The sequence below is a fragment of the Nomascus leucogenys genome, chromosome 14 (genome assembly GCF_006542625.1).
Source record: "Nomascus leucogenys isolate Asia chromosome 14, Asia_NLE_v1, whole genome shotgun sequence".
In the NCBI taxonomy this organism is placed as follows: domain Eukaryota; kingdom Metazoa; phylum Chordata; class Mammalia; order Primates; family Hylobatidae; genus Nomascus; species Nomascus leucogenys.
Genome location: NC_044394.1, coordinates 11,580,967 through 11,601,212, shown reverse-complemented (window position 1 = coordinate 11,601,212; position 20,246 = coordinate 11,580,967). Strand labels below are relative to the sequence as shown.

Sequence of the window (20,246 nt, the reverse complement as noted above, 5' to 3'; positions counted from 1 at the left end):
GTAACGACATTTCAAGTGCTCATTATCATATGTGGATTGTGACTTGTGGTTACCATATTGGACAACACAGGTTAAGTCTAACCTCTTGCTTCTTTTTCTCTGGGAAACGGGCATACTTATCTCACAAAGTTATTATGAGGACCTGAGATCATGTATGTGAAAGTACTTTATGTAGCATTTTAGGAGCATTAATTATTGGCTAATTTTTGTCCAGTACATTTTATTCAGGTATCTCAACCAATGACACAATATTCATTTGCAGATCCAGTGTTTTATGGTGTATAAATAATTGGGGTTAGTGCATTTACCTAAGATTTGAGTACTTACTGCAGATCAGGAACTGTGTTAGACTCTAGGGACAAGGTGATAAACAAGATGGACTACACCTTGCATTCATGCTTCCATTGATGAGTTGGCAAAGGCTGTACACTTGTCATTCCAGCCATCGATGTTGTCTACTTGATTGTGGATCTTTTATGTATTTGAACATTTGATATTGTGCACAATTTAATACAAATATTGATATGATACAAAGTTGATTACACTCTGAAACTGCCCCCCATAAAGAAACTTTTAAATAAACCTTTTATTATGTTCCATGAGTCTTATTGTGTGCCACCGGTACATTTTAAATTAGGGTTCCTTGAACAGACATATTTGAAAAAAAAACTTAATCATATTGGATAAAATACCCATATGGAATGCCGGTCAGGCGATTGTTAGAGTTACTGTATGTGTCCTTTTTTAGGGTGGTAGTGTTGAAGTGAATCTTCTTACTTAGATGAGCAGTAGGTTCATAGCTGATATTTTAGTCCTGTATATTAGAATAGGGCTGTTTCTCTAAGTTCATGCACTATATGCCATGCCAAAACTACTTCATGAAATAAATCTGTCTTCTGAGCCACAGCAGAGTTTACAGCTCTGGGTGTCTTGTCTTTGCTTCTTGGTCAAATGCCTATGGCTAATGCTCTTAACTCAAAAGATGGCTGAAAGCTTGGACCTAAATGTATTATGCAAAACCCATCTGTCAGACTTTTGTGAGTCTCTTCTTTTGTATTATCTCCTTAAATTAAGACATAATTTAAGATATTTTTGTCCTCCTTTTTTTTTTGGCGGGGGGGACAGGGTCTCACTCTGTTGCCCAGGCTGGAGTGCAGTGGCATGATCAAGGCTCACTGCAGCCTTGACCTCCCCGGGCTTAGGTGATCTCCTACCTCCGCCCCCTAAATAGCTGGGACTACAGGCGTGCGCCACCAAACCCTGCTAATTTTTGTATTTTTTTGTAGAGTCGGGGTTTTGCCATGTTTCCCAGGATGGTCTCAAAATCCTGGCTCAAGCAGTCCGCCTGTCACAGCCTCCCAAAGTGCTGGAATTACAAGTGTGAGACACCAAGCCTTGTCCTATTTTTGAGGCAATAACTATTCAACTCTTAATTGTCCTGAAATCTAATCCATAAAATCAAAATACATTGGCCATTATAGTTGTTTCAGCACCTATTACATGCCAAGAACTGTATTAAATATGTAATGTTTATTATCTCATTTAATTAGCAAGAGAACCCTTGTGCTTAGGTTGGATTAGCCTTATTGTAGAGATTGGGCAACTGAAGTTCATAGTAGGTAACTTCTAGAGTCACACAGCTAGTGAGCAGTCCGACTTTTTTTTTTTTTTTTGAGACGGAGTCTCGCTCTTTCACCCAGGCTGGAGTGCAGTGGTGCGATCTCGGCTCACTGCAGGCTCTGCCCCCCGGGGTTCACGCCATTCTCCTGCTTCAGCCTCCCGCGTAGCTGGGACTACAGGCGCCTGCCACCTCGCCCGGCTAATTTTTTGTATTTTTAGTAGAGACTGGGTTTCACCGTGTTAGCCAGGATGGTCTTGATCTCCTGACCTCATGATCCGCCCGCCTCGGCCTCCCAAAGTGCTGGGATTACAGGCGTGAGCCACTGCGCCCGGCCGCAGTCGGACTTTTAATATTTGTTCTTTCATTTGGCTCATTGCCTCATTTGGTAAATGGTCTGTATCATTTGAGTTGCAAAATGTACCACAATTGTTTGTATCTATGCTGTGATGTTCTTTGATTCTAGTAGTACTGTCATTTGTTTATCGGGAAATATTTTTTATATTATGAGAAAAGTACGAGACAGCAAACTAACATCTGACTTTATGCCTTGAATGATTATTTAGCTATATCTTTTTTAAGGACTTTATCCTATTTCCTATCGGAAAATTGTGCAGGATGATTGGGATCCGGTTAACTTGTAACCAGGATTGTCTGCATCCCTCTCATAAGACTGAACTTGTCACACTTTTCTATAGACTTTTTCTTACTGAAAAGAATGAATGTGTTCCAGTCTGAAGCCACTTGTGAAAGGAGGAAACTTCTGCTTTCTATTTTACTATAAATTCATGTTTTTGTGTTTATACCAAGAAATAGAAGCTTGAACTCAAGGAAGGCAATTGTGCATGAAAGGGATAGGAAAGGAAGGTGATAGTGGAATATATTTGCTCATTTTGAGTAGCATCATGGTAGAAAGGAAAATGGTTACAGACTTGCAGGGTTGTGCTTTGGAGGCAGACTGCCAGTACTGTTAATACTGCTTGTTCCTAATCCTTAGGTAAATAAGGATTTTCTTTAAGTTTTGAAGTAAGGCGGTTTTAAAGATTATTTCTGAAAGAATAGGAACCAGATCGATTAAAGCCATATTTTGTCACATTAAAAAACTCTGCAGTGTGCTATTCTGGAAAATGTCTCAGATGTTTAATCTGGGCTTATCTATTGATTATGTCAGGTTTTCAACTTGTCTCAACTTCCTCATTTATTAAAACAATATTTCCTGGCAATTTTAAAGTTAGACTACAGTATGTTTTTGTATTTATAGTATAATATTTAGCCCTTAACCCCTTACAGGCACTCGAATATCAGTTCTTCCCCTCCACCCTGGAAGAGTTTCCCTTTGTCCACTTGAGTTGAATATATGTGCCGTACTAAAGGAGAAAAACTACCGTCTACCCAGTTATTGAAGCCAAGATCTTGAAGTTACACCAGACTCTCTAATTTCTCATTTTCTGCATCCATCGATTTCTGGAGTTCCTCAGTGATGCACACTGGGGGTCTCAGGGATGATAGTTTTTCACGACCTTAGGTTGAAACTGGGAGTCATAGAAGATGAAAAAATGAGAATTGGGTTGGGAGTTGACTTTGTTGCCCAGGCTGGAGTGCAGTGGTGCAATCTTGGTTCACTGCAACTGCCGCCTCCCAGGTTCAAGCAATTCTCCTTCCTCAGCCTCTTGAGTAGCTGGGACTACAGGGGCCAGCCACCATGCCTGGCGAATTTTTTTTGTATTTTTAGTAGAGACGGGGTTTCACCATGTTGGCCAGGCTGGTCTCAAACTCCTGACCTCAAATAATCTACCCTCCTCAGCTTCCCAAAGTGCTGGGATTACAGGCGTGCACCACCGTGCCTGGCCAACTTGCATTTATTTCTGATTAGCTGCTCATCTGAGAAAGGTAGCTTAAAAAAAAACCACCAAAGTGGACAGACTGAAGCTAAAGACTGTCAACATATATGCTCTGCTTGGCAAACAGCTGACTTTGGATAGATCTCATTATTTAAAGATGAATAATAAGGGGGGAAAAAACGAGTAGCGAGAACATGGTTTACAAAAACCCATCTCTTTGTCCAGTCTCTGCAATACTCTATATTTGGTCATATTGAACTATGAAAATCTAAGGCAGGTTTTTTTTTTTTTTTTTTTAGCACAAATATCCTCAGGAAAGAGTCTTCTTATTAAAAGCCTTACTGAATCTCCATAGTATTGTGTCCTCTCACAGTTGCTTCTGTTTTGAGCACCAGAATGCTGTTTGGCAAATGCTGCTATAGGCTTGAAATCAACTGGATTAGTGAGAGACAAATTTTACACATCTAAAATTCTCCTGTGTATGGCCTCACAGTTGGAACTGTGGATGTTATAAGCAGATGATTTAAATATTCCTTGAAAAGCAGTCCATTCGGGCATGTTTCTAGAGATCATAATTTTTTTTTTTTTTTTTTGAGATGGAGTCTTGCTCTGTCGCCCAGGCTGAAGTACAGTGGTGCAATCTCGGCTCATTGCAACCTCTGCCTCCCAGGTTCAAGCGATTCTTCTGCCTCAGCCTCCCGAGTAGCTGGGATTACAGGTGCCTGCCACCACGCCTGGCTGATTTTTGTAATTTTAGTAGAGACGGGGTTTCACTATGTTGTCCAGGCTGGTGTCGAACTCCTGACCTTGTGATCCACCTGCCTCAGCCTCCCAAAGTGCTGGGATTACAGGCATGAGCCACCACACCCAGCCTAGAGATCATAATTTACATAGAAAGATAAGAGAAAAACAACTCTCCTGATAACGCAAATAGATTTGATGTTACAAAATTGCACCAGTATGATTGCTCTGTAATGGATTTTTGAAAAGCATTGTGAAATGGAGATGACTTTCCAGTGCTGATGTCAAAAATGCATATGAAGAGCTTAAATATAATTTTGTTTTGTGTGTTTTGTTTTTTGAGACAGGGTCTTGCTCTGTCTCAAGTGGAGTACAGTGGCGAGATCATGGCTTCCACAGCCTCGACTTCCCAGGCTCCAGCCATCCTCTCACCTCAGCCTCCCAAGTAGCTGGGACTACAGGCGTGTGCCACCACACCCAGCCAATTTTTGTATTTTTTTGTAGAAATGGGCTTTGGCCATGTTGCCCAGGCTGGCCTCGAACTCCTGAGCCCAAGCAATCTGCCTGCCTCGGCCTCCCAAAGTGCTGGGATTACAGGCGGGAGCCACTGTGCCTGGCCTAGTTTTATAATTTTAAATGTCTGTAAAGTAAGTGAAATGACTAGTTGAATTGTACATTAAATATATCTAATCCCTAAGAGTTTATAATGGAAAGGGATCAAAACTTTTTCAATTGAGATAAAATTCACATAACAAAATTAACCATTTTAAAGTGAACAATTTAGTGGTATTTAGTGCATTCACAGTGTCGTGCAGCCAACACCTGTATCTAGTTCCAAGACATTTTCATCTCCCCAAAAGGAAACCCCATACACGTGAAGCAGTCCCTCTCCCATCCCCCTCCTCCCATCCCCTGGCAACTGCTAATTTGCTTTTTGTCTCTATGGATTTACCTGTTCTGGATATTTCACATAAATGGAATTATACCATAAGTGACCATTTGTTTCTAACTTCTTTCACTAAGCATCCATGTTATAGCATATATCAGACTTCATTCCTTTATGGCTGAATAATACTTCACTGAATGGATATATCAACATTTTATTTGTCCTTTCATCAGTTGGTGGACATTTGGGTTCTTTCTACCTTTTGGCTATTGTGACTAGTGCTGTTGCAAACATTCATGTACAAGTTTTTGTTTGAATGCCTGTTTTCAGTTCTTCTAGATATGTACTCAGAAGTGGAATTGCTGGGTCATACGGTAATTTCTCTGTTTCAACTTTTTGAGAGACCACGAAACTGTTCCACAGTGGTGGCACCATTTGACATGTCCACTAGAAATATATGAGAGTTCCATTTTCTTCACATCTTCTGACAGCTTTTTGGGGTATTGGGATGATTCGTCTAATTGGGAAAATAAGTACCTTATTTGGGCCTATATGGTATTTTTAATTCTGTGTGTCTGCTCCCAAACTCTGTAGTCCTGCCCTCCCTTATATTGTGTACCCTGTTTTAGATTGTTTCCGTTTCTTCTGAGACACTGCATATACCCCTACATGTATCTGTGCTAGGCATACATCCCTGTAACTTCATGGCATTTTTGTAATTGCTGTGTACCTGTTACGTATACTGAGTGGAAGGGAGTGTCTCATTTGCTGTAGAACTCTCTGTGCATTAGTGTAGTGTCTGGCACACAGCTGCTCAGGCTTTTTTTTTAAGTATATGATTATTGGGAAAACTGCAGAGCTAGGGAGAGATCTGAAGAAATACTAGAAATTTTTTTCTGCTGGAATCAAAAGAAAACTTTAGAAAATTGTTGACATCATCTGTGGCATGCAGCAAAAGTTGATGTAAAAGGAACAGAAAGACCTATGGAGATAATGGGATGTAATAACATAAAACATACAGAAACAATTGGTTCTGAAATCAGTTAAGAGGAGAACTGGAATTCATACTCTGTGGAATGAATCAGCAATGTGGAAGGACTAATAAGGTTTTTTTTAAAGATTTTGAATTTAGGCTGGGTGCAGTGGCTCACACCTGTAACCCCAGCACTTTTGGGAGGCCAGAGTAGGTGGATTGCTTCAACCCAGGCATTCGAGACTAGCCTGGACAGCATGGCAAAACCCTATCTCTACAAAAAATAAAAAATTAGCCGGGTGTGGTGGCATGCGCCTGTAGTCCCATCTACTTGGGAGGCTGAGGTGGATGGATCACCTGAGCCTGGGAAGTCGAGGTTGCAGTAGGCTGAAGTCATGCCACTGCACTCAAACGTGGTGGACAGAGTGAGACCCTATCTCAAAAAAAAAAAAAAAAAAAAAAAAAAAAAAAAAAAAAGATTTTAATTTAGAAGTAAATCCCAGAATTAAGTAAAAGTGTGTGTGTGTGTGTGTGTGTGTGTGTGTGTGACAGAATAGGTTACAAATTTAAGAATTTTAGAAACCGGGCCGGGCGCGATGGCTCATGCCTGTAATCCCAGCACTTTGGGAGGCTGAGGTGGGCGGATCATGAGGTCAGGGGATTGAGACCATCCTGGCTAACACGGTGAAACCCCGTCTCTACTAAAAATACAAAAAATTAGCCAGGCATGGTGGTGGGTGCCTGTAGTCCCAGCTACTCGGAAGGCTGAGGCAGGAGAATGGCGTGAACCCAGGAGGCAGAGCTTGCAGTGAGCCGAGATAGCGCCACTGCACTCCGGCCTGGGCGAAAGAGCAAGACTCCGTCTCAAAAAAAAAAAAAAAAAAAAAGAATTTTAGAAACCAAATAATTGGAATGGAAGCTCTTTTCAATGACAGAAAACTTTATGTAATTTGAAAGAACCAAAATTAAAAGGGCTTAGTGTTTGGAACAGGCCTGAGGAAGTTGTAATACCATGAATTAAAAAAAAAACAAAACTCAGGAGGCCAAGGCACAAGAATTGCTTGAACCCAGGAGCCGGAGATTGCAGTGAGCCGAGATTGCGCCACTGCATGCCAGCCTGTGCGACAGAGCGAGACTGTCTCAAAAACAAACAAAAAAATCACCAAAACTATAAGCATCTAGGGCACATCCTCTTCCTGACCAAAAAAATCAAAGTAATATTAGTTTTTTAACCCTGAATTTTAGACAGTGAAGCAGTGTCTATAGTTTTTGAGATGGAAAGTGTCTTCACTTGTTTTTAGAAGACGTGAATCACAATTTGAACCCCCAAAGAGCCTCTGAGAGCCTAAAACCTGTTTTTTCTCCTATAGGTTGTTTCCTCACTAGTAATGACAAAGTTACAGTCTTAGCACAAAATAAGCAAAGGGGACAGTTTCACACATAAATTGCACTTAAAATATTGAGTTTGTGTTAAGTTGCTAAATAATGGATGCTCAATATGTATTAATTGAAAGCAAATCATGGTGGTTGTCATTTTAATCATTTTAATGTCATTTTGAACTCCCTGAATTTGTTAATATTAAATCATTTTGAGATAATCTGTAACTCCTCATGCTGATTGTTAGTTATTTCATTCACTCATTTGAAAACAGTATTTGTGGCATTTAAGCTCACAGGAAAACACTCCAGGCTGGGTGCAGTGGCTCACTCCTGTAATCCCAATACTTTGGGAGGCCAAGGTGGGTGGATCACTTGAGATCAGGAGTTTGAGACCAGCCTGGCCAACGTGGTGAAACCCCGTCTCTACTGAAAAAATACAAAAATTAGCCGGGCGTGGTGGTGCATGCCTGTAGTCCCAGCTACCCAAGAGGTTGAGGCAGGAGAATGGCTTGAACCCGGGAGGCAGAGGTTGTGGTGAGCTGAGATCGTGCCATTGCACTCCAGCCTGGGCGACAGAGTGAGACTCCATCTCAAAAAAAGAAAAAAAGAAAAAAAAATACTCTAGTGACTCAATTGTAAAATAAAATGGTTCTAGTCTTATAACTTGTAGCACCTGGGAGACTGAGTGTGCTTTAAATGATTGATCTAACTAGAATAATGTGGGATAGGGCATGTCTAATTTCCTGACGGGTCCCTCAGTATAGGGTAGAAACATGAATATGTACAATAGTGATGGGGTTGACAGAATGTAACACTAGGCTCCCACTTAAATGTACATTTTGTGAAGTCGCTGGGAAATTGTGTCATAGAATGAAGTTTATCAAGGATCTTTATAACTTGAATAATGAGAGTGTCCACATACTCTATTCATATCAGGAAACCAAGCCTTTAATGTCTGCCTGGTTACTTTCATTTATAACATCCTTTATGCTAAGTCAGCAATAAGTATTATATATATCTTTTGAGATGGGGTCTTGCTCTGTCACCCAGGCTGAAGTGCAGGGGTGCAGTCACAGCTTGCTGCAGCCTCTGCCTCCTGGACTCAAACAATCTTCCCACCTCAGCCTGACAACTAGCTAGAACTACAGGTGCACACCACCACGCCTGGCCAGTTTTTTTATTTTTTGTAGGGACAGGGTCTCGCCATGTTGCCCAGGCTGGTCTTGAACACCTGGGCTCAAGAGGTCCTCCCACCTTGGCCTGCAAAAGTGCCGGGATTACAGGCATGAGCCACTGCACCTGGCCTTGAATGCTCAAAGTAAGCCCATTTGGTAGGTTTGGATATATTCTGCACAACTTCTCACCCCTGCCGTTGAATGTAGCTATGGTAGTAGCATTTGGTTGTTTTGTGCTGCTGAATTGCATTTATACGGGGGGGGGGCATAATCTTGGTAAGTCATATCCATCTCCAAGATTTGGGGCATAAAAACTCCTATATTTCCCTGCAGCTTGGTTAACATTGGCCTAATCTGATATCATCTAATTATTGGATTATTTTTAAAGAATGCAGTAAATATAAAGTTTTTGAAAATTTCTAATCAGCAGTTGATTACAAGTAGGAAAAATTCTTTGTCTTTGAGTCTCCTGGTAGTTTACCAAAGCTAATAATAGTCTGACAACCTCTTTCCAACTGTGGTTGCTTCCTGAATATATTGCTTAAATTTGGAGTTTGTGACCAGAATCAAAAATTCTAAGAGACAGTGATTCTCTCAAAGGCTAACATGGAGTAGAAAAAAACTATATGTTTAAATGTGGGGACAGCAAGGGTTAAAGGCATTTTTATTTGTTGCTTGAAATCTGTGGAGCCCACAGAAAACAGTGGTTGGTATCCTGTTGATGGAAGAACTAAAGGAATGCTGCATTCTCAGCATTTCTTGTTTCCTGTAGAATACAGCAACTGCAGTTTTTATTTGACATTCTGCTAGTTTCCAGGAAGGGCTCAATGAAGTGACTGCTGTCAGCATCTTTTTTTCACCGTGATTGATACTAGAGAAGGTAGAGGATGTTTAGGAGCTTTCAAAGGAAATCATGTTTAGTGAAATACTTGGGTTAGGAAGTTAACCAAATCTTTAAGTACTGACTTAAAAATACTTGCATTGAGAGATGAATGGTATCAGAATGACGTACAAGTATCAGCAGGTCTCTCAGATTGTTGACCTATTAACTCTATAGTGGTAACACTTCTAAAGTCCTTAGTAAGATACAAGATTCATTTGCAGAAAATAGCTCCATCTGAAAAACAGTAGCTCATACATACTTCCTTTACATTTTCCCTATTCAGATGAAACAAGGAGGATCTGGAAAGTGAAGCCAAGCAATAATTGTGAAACATAAGTCCTTAGTAATGCTATCATAAACTGGTTTTCATGTAGTTTGATTTTCAGCTGAAACAGCTGGTAAATGAATTATATTACAAGTCTATGATTCATTAGGAAACAAACTCCTTAGGTATACTTACAGAGAAGCCAATTTCCAATGAGTTTATTCTTAACTAATCAGATGTGAGAACTGCTGGTTGAAATTAGTAGGCTCAAAGCAAACCTATTACTGCTTCAATTATGTGGTGTCTGTAGGCACAAATAGATAGATTGTGAATGATTGCTGAGAGTGTGCCTTGGTGCTAATGGAGAGTTGTCTTTAGATAGTTTAAGAATTGGGCCTTGAAAAAATTATGGTTTTATTTGGTTGTATGTCTTAAGCTAGCATTTTCTGCCCTTCTTAAGGCATATAGTATTGAATTAAATATATTAATAGGACCATGGCCTCTTTGGTCCTCTTAACAATATTTTCATAATTTGATCACTAATACATTCTGTTAAGATGCTCATATGACACCATTAAGTTTCCTGATTCCTTGATGTATCAGGGTTTCCCCATTCTGTCTTTAAGAGCATGTGAACAAAGCAAATTGGCCCAGGTAAGGTTTGAGTATATAACAGTAGCATGATACTAAAACCAGTCTGTTTAAGAACAATCTATTTTGGCCAGGCGCAGTGGCTCATGCCTGTAATCCCAGCACTTTGGGAGGCCGAGGCAGGCAGATCACCTGAGGTCGGGAGTTCGAGACCAGCCTGAGCTGCTCTGGAGGCTGAGGCAGGAGAATGGCTTGAACCCGGGAGGTGGAGGTTGCTGTGAGCCGAGATCGTGCCATTGCACTCCAGCCTGGGCAACAAGAGTGAAACTACATCTCAAAAAAAAAACAAAAAAACAACAGTCTATATCATAATACCATAGTCCCAGAACTAGAACTAGAAGTTCATCAAATAATGGAGTGTTCTGTGCTCCCACACTAAGTGCTTGATGTGAGTTAAATCACCTTAACCTTTCATGGAGCACCTAGGCATGCTTCTTTGCTCCCTCTCAAGTAAGGATGGATACTTTTTTTCCCTTTCCATTTTCCATATTTACAGTCAAATGGAGTATTTTTTCAAAACCAAGACAGGAAAAACAAAGTTTAAACCATTAAAAACTGATGAGCATTCAACGTGGATTTCTGAGTCTCATTGCTGATGTGTTTTTTATTTTTATTTTTTATTTTTTTGGAGACAGAGCCTTGCTCTGTCGCCCAGGCTGGAGTGCAGTGGTGCGATCTCAGCTCACTGCAACCTCTGCTTCCCTTGTTGCCCAGGCTGGTCTCGAACCGAACTCCTGGCCTCAAGCCATCCTCCCACCTCAACCTCCAAAGTACTGGGATTACAGATGTGAACCCACCATACCCAGTCTTGTATTTGCTTGTGTTTGTTTCTTTTGCTTAAACATTTTAAATAAAGTCAGGCTATCGTATTTTATCTGTAAATACTTCAGCTTGCATCTTTAGAAAATAAGGACATTTTTTTTCTTTTTTTTTCTTTTTGAGATGGAGTTTCACTCTTGTTGCCCAGGCTGGAGTGCAATGGCATGATCTTGGCTCACTGCAGCCTCTGCCTCCTGGGTTCAAGCGATTATCCTGCCTCAGTCTCCCGAGTAGCTGGGATTACAGGTGCCCACCACCATGCCCAGCTAATTTTTTTTTTTTTTTTGTATTTTTAGTAGAGACGAGGTTTTACCATGTTGGCCAGGCTGGTCTTGAATTCTTGGTCTCAGGTAATCCACCCACCTCAGCCTCCCAAAGTGCTGGGATTACAGGAATGAGCCACCATACCTGGCCAGGACATTTTCTTATAATCATAATATTATTTATAGCTCCCTGATATTTAAGAACAATATCAGAAAACCAGTCCATATTCATATTTTCCTTATTGTCCCTAAATGTTGTTTGGTTTAAATCAGAATCCAAGAAAGCTCATGCTGCTTTCAGTTATGTCTCTGAAGTTTCTTTTCTTTTTTTTTGAGACGGAGTCTTGCTCTGTCGCCCAGGCTGGAGTGCAGTGGTGCAATCTCAGCTCACTGCAAGTTCCACCTCCCGGGTTCACGCCATTCTCCTGCCTCAGCCTCCCGAGTAGCTGGGACTACAGGCGCCCGCCACCGCACCCGGCTAATTTTTTGTATTTTTAGTAGAGATGGGGTTTCACCGTGTTAGCCAGGATGGTCTCGATCTCCTGACCTCATGATCCGCCCGCCTCGGCCTCCCAAAGTGCTGGGATTACAGGCGTGAGCCACCGCGCCCAGCCTGAAGTTTCTTTAAAAAAAAAAAAAAAAAAAAAAAAAAAAAAAAAAAAAAAAAATTTTTTTTTAGCCAGGCACAGTGACTCATGCCTGTAATTCCAGCACTTTGGGAGGCTGAGGCGGGAGGATCCCTTAAGCCCAGGAGTTGGAGACCAGACTGGGAAACAAAGTGCTACCTATCTATACAAAAAAAAAAAATTAGCTGGGCATGGTGGCGTATGGGTGGTACCATCTATTTGGAATGCTTATCTATTATCAGTAGTTAAAAGACATTCACACCCAGAGTTTCAGCCAACCTATGGACAGCTGAATTAAGCAGATAATAAAATGCAAATGCAAAAAAGCTAACCTTGAGCTGGCTTAAAGTACTGATACATTGTATGTATTAATAGTTAATATCAGTGAGCTCTGGATTGCTTGATCCCAGGAGTTTAAGGATACAGTGAGCTATGATCATATCACTGCACTCCAGCTTGGGTGACAGAGCGAGACCCTATCTCTTGCACTCCAGCTTGGGTGACAGAGCAAGACCCTGTCTCTTAAAAAAACAAAAGGCAATATCTGTTGAGCTGTTAGATGTCAGGCATTGTTCTTTGCATTCACATTAAATCTTCACACCTCTGAGATAGATACTGTCATCTCAAATGTTTCATATGAGAAAACATAAACACAGCCTGTGTTCTCTAGATCAGTGGTCCACCTTTTTGGCGGCAGGGACCAGTTTTGTGGAAGATAGTTTTTCCACCGGTTGGGGGTGGGGGTGGGATGGTCTCAGATGAAATTGTTTCACCTCAGATCACGAGGCATTAGTTAGATTCTCATAAGGAGTGAGCAACCTAGATCGCTTGCACAGTTCACAATAGGGTTCGCATGCCTATGAGAATCTAATGCTGCAGCTGAAATGACAGGAGGTAGAGCTCAGGTGGTGATGTCTGCTCATTGGCTGCTCATCTTCTTTGTGGCCCAGTTGCTAACGGGATATTGGTCCGCGGCCTGTGGTTCGGGACCCCTGCTCTAGATTATGGGGAAGCTGAAGTACTATTTTCTCATTATAAAAACAGAATCCTACCTTTTACTCCCCACCTCCCCCTGTTAATGGAAGTTGGAATGGAGAAGGAAGGAGATGCCAGGGAAAGGAAGCATTTTAAAATCATTTATAACATGTAACTCCACGGTACTTCAGAGTTTTAAAGAATAAATAGGGAATACATTTGTTTAATTGCCTTTTTAGATCCAGGTTTAGGTGTCAAGTCCTAAAGTAGTGCCACTTGCAGACCAAAATCGAATCTGGAAACCAAATGAGTTACAAAGTTTGGGTGCTTTTCTGTAAAAACAAGGAAGCGATTTATTTGTATACTTTTGTGTCTTGTGCCATTCTGTTGGAAAAGGGCTGAGGAAATACATACTTTCATATGCTACAGGATAACTCTAAGATGCAAAAGTATCTCTAATTGCTTAGGAGAGAAGTGTATTACTGGAAAGATGGGGTGGGTGACTTTTCATAGTATAACCTTTTGTAAGATTTTAGTGCTTTACTGTATGCACATGATAACTATTCAAAAAAACAAGCCCCTTTTTTTGGACCCTAGTTTATTGACTCCATATTCTTATAACAGCAAAATAAAAATTATTTTAAGTTTAAAAAAAACTTTATCATAGGAATTTCCAAGCATATGTTAAAACAGGATATCTCCAGCTTCAACACTAATGGCATTTTGCAGATTGAGAGGATAATAAAATGTAGCTGTAGTTTGGATACTACATGTATCCAGATATATACATGTATTTCAGATATGTCCTCTGAAAATACCTGCAAGTTTATAGAGAATGTTGTATATGTCCTTTGACTTTATCTGTGCTTAGTTCCATCGTCTATAATTCAGTTTCTGGCTGGGTACAGCGGTTCATACCTGTAATCCCAACACTGGGAGGTCGAGGTGGGAGGATTACTTGAGCCCAGGAGTTCGAGATCAGCCTGGGTAACACAGTTAGAACCTGTCTCTTAAAAAAAAAAAAAATTACCCAGGCGTGGTGGCGCCTGTAGTCTCAGGTACTGAGGAGGCTGAGGTAGGAAGATCACTTGAGCCTGGGAGGTCGAGGCTGCAGTGGTACCACTGCACTCCAGCCTGGGCAACAGGACAAGACCCTGTCTCAATAAATAAAGAATAAAAATACAATTCAGTTTCTGTGGTATAGCTTATATGCCATCACACCTTTATAACTGACTGAGAATACTTTATGGTTACTATGTGCTGTTTTGAAAATAAAACCTGTTTAAAAATATGTTGCATTTTAAAAGTTTTAATCTATATTGATATTACTAGACATAGTTATATAGTTTGGCAACCCTGTTACATGCTCCTACTATAAGGGTATACCTAAACCAGACTTGCAGTTAATAAGAGTGACTTGTCCTATTATTGTGTGCTTTAGCATATTTCTCTTTGAGTATATAACAGGAAAATATGGGAAGAATTGCTGAGTGTTCTAGACATTCTCACTCGAAAGGAACATCAGTAAGGACAACAATCTTACCTACCTTATTTGAAGAGGTGGAAGCAAATTTAACCTTCTGTTAGCCAATAAGAATAGGTCACTTGAAGTTCCTGTCTTTTTTTTTTTTTTTTTTTTTTTTTTTTTTTGCCAAAGTCTTGCTCTGTCACTCAGGCTGGAGTGCAGTAGGGCGATCTTGGCTCACTGCAACCTCTGCCTCCCGGGTTCAAGTGATTCTCCTGCCTCAGCCTCCGGAGTAGCTGGGACTACAGGCGTGTGCCACCATAGGCCCGGCTAATATTTTGTATTTTTAGTAGAAACGGGGTTTCATTGTGTTAGCCAGGATGGTCTCGATCTCCTAACCTCGTGATCTACCCTTCTTGGCCTCCCAAAGTGCTGGGATTACAGGCATGAGCCACCACGCCCAGCCGAAGTTCCTGTCTTTTTTTCCTAACAAGTAGGAAGGCTATTTAGGAAGGAGCAGGGTCCTGTTCAGTTGTGTAAATGACCACCACTTAAGTGTGCTTTTTAATATGTTTAAACATGTGCCATTATTAAGAATTTGACACGGCTGGGCATGGTGGCTCATGCCTGTAATCTTAGCACTTTGGGAGGCCAAGGCGGGCGGAACATGAGGTCAAGAGATGGAGACCATTCTGGCCAACGCGGTCAAACCCCATCTGTACTAAAAATACAAAAATTAGCTGGACGTGGTGGTGTGCGCCTGTAGCCCCAGCTACTTGGGAGGCTGAGGCAGGAGAATTGCTTGAACCGGGGAGGTAGAGGTTGCAGTGAGCCGAGATCATGCCACTGCATTCCAGCCTGGTGACAGAGCGAGACTCAGTTTCAAAAAAAAAAAAAACTTGCAACTTCAGAATTATGTTCATGTTTGCTGATGTTTTAACTCAAACTGGAACATAAATCCTAGGGAAGTAACCCATATCACTGTTGTTCTAATAACTGCATTCAAAGTAGAATAACACTACATTCACTAGTAGAGGTTGAGGGAGAGAGGAAAAGAAGGAATTACAGATTACAGGCTACTTTTCTGTTCTTGTTTAGACTGAGGCTGACTGACTTGTCTAGACTGAGGCTGAGGCAGGTGGACCATGAGGTCAGGAGATTGAGACCATCCTGGCCAACATGGTGAAACTCCATTTCTACTAAAATACAAAAAATTAGCCGGGCGTGTTGGCGCACTCCTGTAGTCCCAGCTACTCAGGAGGCTGAGGCAGGAGAATCACTTGAACCTGGGAGGCAGAGGTTGCAGTGAGTTGAGATCAAGCCACTATACTTCAGCCTGGCTGGCGACAGAGCAAGACTCCATCTCAAAAAAAAAAAAAAAAAAAGAGTTTGTCACTTGCCTCCTGTTTAATTTTGCATTTTTAAAATACAGTATATCTATTCCACATGGACTATTTTGATTAGTACCAATACAGGAGATCAAAGATATATATGCATAGCTCTTTTGCTATGCATATATGTTTAATGAGAAAGTAATGTAAGGATTACATAGATTAGGGTTGCAGGCAATTCTGTCCCTTTAAAGCCAGATCTTTTATTTACTTATTTTTTAAAGTTTTTGCAGAGATGGGGTCTCATTATGTTGCCCAGGCTGGTATCAAACTCCTGGGCTCAAGTGATCCTCTCATCTCAGCCTCCCAAAGTGCTGGGATTATAGGTGTGAACCAAGGTGCTAGGCCAAATCTTTGTTTTTTTCTACAAGTAAAACACCCTGAGGCTGAAGGTCATTGCTAACTGATGCAGCGTGTTTTTCTGACTGCTTTTTTTCTGGGGATCTAACAAGGAATTGGAAACACAGGTTTTTGACTTTCCTTTTTCCTCCTCATTGTTTTCTGGTAGTGTTTTCTTAAAGTCATCTTCCACCTGCCTCTGAAGTTGAGTAGGAAGGAATCTGTTAGAATCACTTGGGGTTCAGTTAGTAGTGTCTGTGGTTTGCTTCCTTTTGTGGTTTTGAATTTAATTTCACTCTTTGACTAACACTATTTTTATTCCGACTTCCTCAAACACTGTGGGACTTAAGCTGTGACAGGTGAAACTCAGTGCCTTAGGTGAAGGCTTGGTAGAGACTTAGAAACAATTCTTACAGGGTAGCTTAGGATTCTTACAGGATAACTTACTGCTTTTAGGTATATTGCTCTATGAACTTTATGAGCCCACTGGAATGTTTTCTCCAATTATCGGAAAGGCTAATTATCAATTAAACTTAAGGAGTCTAAGGACCCTCTACTCAGAAAAATAGATGTGAGATCCTGTCTCAAAAGAAAAGTTAAAGTCAGGAAGAAGTTAAAATTAATGGTTTATAAGGCTTTACTACAACTAAATACATTATAAGTTACATACTTTAAAGCTAGTGTATTTGCCTTGCATTACAGCATATACTTGAGCTTGTAAAGCAGGTTAATCTTCTACTTTATTACGATGTTTGTATTAATGGTTAGGAGTTGTTTGACTTCTTGCCCCTATATTCAGTGACTGAGTTACTGTAACTACACTTTATAACTGAGTTATAACATTTATAACTCAATACCAGTAGTAATTGAGATAGAATAGTGAAGGGAAAGTAAAATGTAGCCTTGTAGTCTTATGTTATATCTTATTCAGAGCCTGGCCTGGTTATGTTTAAGCACTATTAGCAGAAGAGTTTGAGAAGAGAATTTAAATAAAATACAGTTAACTTGGCTGGTTTAGTCCATAAGATAATAGTGACAGTGGGCCGGACGCGGTGGCTCACGCCTGTAATTCTAGCACTTTGGGAGGCTGAGGCGGGTGGATCACCTGAAGTCAGGAGTTCAAGACCAGCCTGACCAACATGGAGAAACCCCATCTCTACTAAAAATACAAAAAAAATTAGCCGGGCGTGGAGGCGCATGCCTGTAATCCCAGTTACTCGGGAGGCTGAGGCAGGAGAATCGCTTGAACCCAGGAGGCGGAGGTTGCAGTGAGCCGAGATCGCGCCATTGCACTCCAGCCTGGGTGACAAGAGCGAAAACTCCGTCTCAAAAAAAGAAAAAAAAAAGATAATAGTGACAGTGGTGGTGTCTGTGGAGGAAAACTGTATTGCTAGAGGACAAGGGTAACAGAAAGACTTGATTTTTTTTTTCCATGCTTTTTCTTTTCTGGGGTGTGTGTGTGTGTGTGTGTGTGTGTATTTTGTACCATGCGAATTTATTATATTACCCTTGGAGGAAAGGGGGATAAAACTAGTCTGGCCAAGGCTAATAAAATAAAGCCTCCATGTAGCTTCTTTTAGTAGGACTTAATCTGTTACACCATAGTCACCCAGAGTATTAATAACCCACTGTGGTAGAGATTTCCTCCTAGTAACAAGTGACTTTTGTTCTTACATACTTAATTGGTTTGCAAAGACCTACCATCTTTAGATCCACTATATTTGTTTAGCAGATACTTTAGTATTTTCTGAGTACACAAAGCAAATCTAATTCCATTGTTTTCCTTGTTAAAATCCTTAAGTAGCTCCCTTTGCCTGTAGAGTAAACTCAGGATTCTTACTGAGGTATGTTTAGCTTGTCAGTCTGGCCCTTGCTCATCTCTCTAACCTTAATTGTGTACTCCCTCAAACCTATAGTGTTACAAAAGTACTTGTAGTTCCCTTAGCCAACCACACTTTTACATCTCTGTGCTTTACCACACCCTCTTTCTGTTGAGAATTCTCTCGCCTGCCTCCTTTGAACACATTGCTTTAGCTATGTAGCCTTTGACAAGATCCCTCTTACATATCTTTGTTTTGGCAGTTTTTGCACAGAATTAGAACTTGTTTGCTCTTGCTATTCAAGTTCCTTTATTTAGATCAAGAACTCTGTGACATTTGAAATCTTTTTATGCTTGTAACTTAATTTTTCAGCTTCTTGAAGCGTGAACAAATAACTGCTACATGTTAAGGGGGGGTAAGAGAGGACTGGTCCAATAGTTCCAAGGTCTTAAAATAAATCAAGAAACTCAGTTACCTCAAATCCCTTGAACCATACATGCTACCTTGCAGATGTTGCTCTTTCCTTTAACTTCATCAGTATTTGTTCTACCTCTTATTTGAAACAGTTGAATGCCATGTTTGTTCAAAGAAGAGAAGGTCCAATACTTGGCTATTAATAGTCTCTCTAATTAACATAATGTAGATGTTATTGTGACCTTGAAGCATTGATGTTAAGTGAGGATTTGTGTTGATGAGCATATATATGAATGGCAAGTCTTTGGAATCCACTTGGTAACATGGTTTATTATTATTTTTTATAGCTCCAGAACCTGGGTATCAACCCGGCAAACATTGGCTTCAGTACCCTGACTATGGAGTCTGACAAATTCATCTGCATTAGAGAAAAAGTAGGAGAGCAGGCCCAGGTGGTAATCATTGATATGAATGACCCAAGTAATCCAATTCGAAGACCAATTTCAGCAGACAGCGCCATCATGAATCCAGCTAGCAAAGTAATTGCACTGAAAGGTATAAAAGAATGTGGGTTTTCCTTAAAACTCTTCCTATGTTTTTGGTTTTTTGTTTTGTTTTTTTTTGTTTTGTTTTGTTTTTTGAGACAGAGTTTTACTCGTGTTGCCCAGGCTGGAGTGCAATGGCACGATCTTGGCTCACTGCAACCTCCGCCTCCCAGGTTCAAGAGATTCTCTTGCCTCAGCCTCCCGAGTTGCTGGAATTACAGGTGCCTGCCACCACACTCAGCTAGTTTTTTTGTATTTTTAGTAGAGATGGGGTTTCGCTATGTTGGCCAGGCTGGTCTCGAACTCCTGACCTCATGATCCGCCTGCGTTGGTCTCCCAGGGTGCTGAGATTACAGGCGTGAGCCACCACGCCCAGCCAACTCTTCCTATGTATTTATGCAAGTACAGTAACTAGGGTTTACCTTTTTAAGTATATTGATTAAGTTTGGTTAAAGAAAATAGATCTGCTAATACTGAACTTGATTTAAACCACTTTAATTACTTTTACTTGGAATGTCTTAACATATATCTACTTAGAATAATTTTAAGTTTTAGAATAAATGCATTTAAATTTTGTATCTGGTATAAGACTGTGCTAAACATCTCTCTCTACAGAGGAAAGAAATTAGTGATTCATATTCTGGAATAGAACCTACTTTACTAATATTAGCACCTAAACATTGCAGAATTTTGTTATGATGATAAACTTGCCTTTGATTCTGTGCTTTTTTTTATACTTTGGGCTTGTGTTTCACTTAGATTATTGGGTTCTAGAAATGGCTTGAATTTACAGTAATTGTTTAAAGTGTGTTTGTATTTAGGTGGATATTAAAGCTCTTGAGTGAAGGGTATTTGAGTTTATTCAGACTAACTTTTTAATTGTCCCAACAAGGGAACTGTGCAGCTTAAGTCTGAACAGAGTTCAAAGATTCTTAGACTATCACAGAGGCTGTTTTCCTTTGAACTTTAGAATGAGACTAATTGACCCTTTAAAACAGATGTTTTTAAGAGGGCTCGGTGACAAACTGACTCTTAAAAAGGCATTCGATTGCCTATTTTTTGCTTTGTTATTCATTTTGATAGAAGGAAGAAGAGTTCAAGTTCCCAGTAATTTCTTGATAAATTTGTGACTAAGTTATTAGAGGGGCTGAACTTTGACTTTTCTTTACATGATTT

At 40.4% G+C, this 20,246-nt stretch overlaps 1 protein-coding gene across 7 annotated transcripts in view; it reads left to right on the top strand.

Moving 5' to 3' along the window:
* Window positions 1-20,246, top strand: part of CLTC (clathrin heavy chain) — a 77,990-nt gene that overhangs the window by 7,080 nt on the left and 50,664 nt on the right. For all 7 annotated transcript variants that reach the window (XM_012503303.2, XM_030828382.1, XM_030828380.1 and 4 more), the window contains exon 2: window positions 18,873-19,080. In XM_012503303.2, coding sequence (XP_012358757.2) covers window positions 18,873-19,080 — 208 coding nt within the window. The remainder of the gene's footprint in view (window positions 1-18,872; window positions 19,081-20,246) is intronic.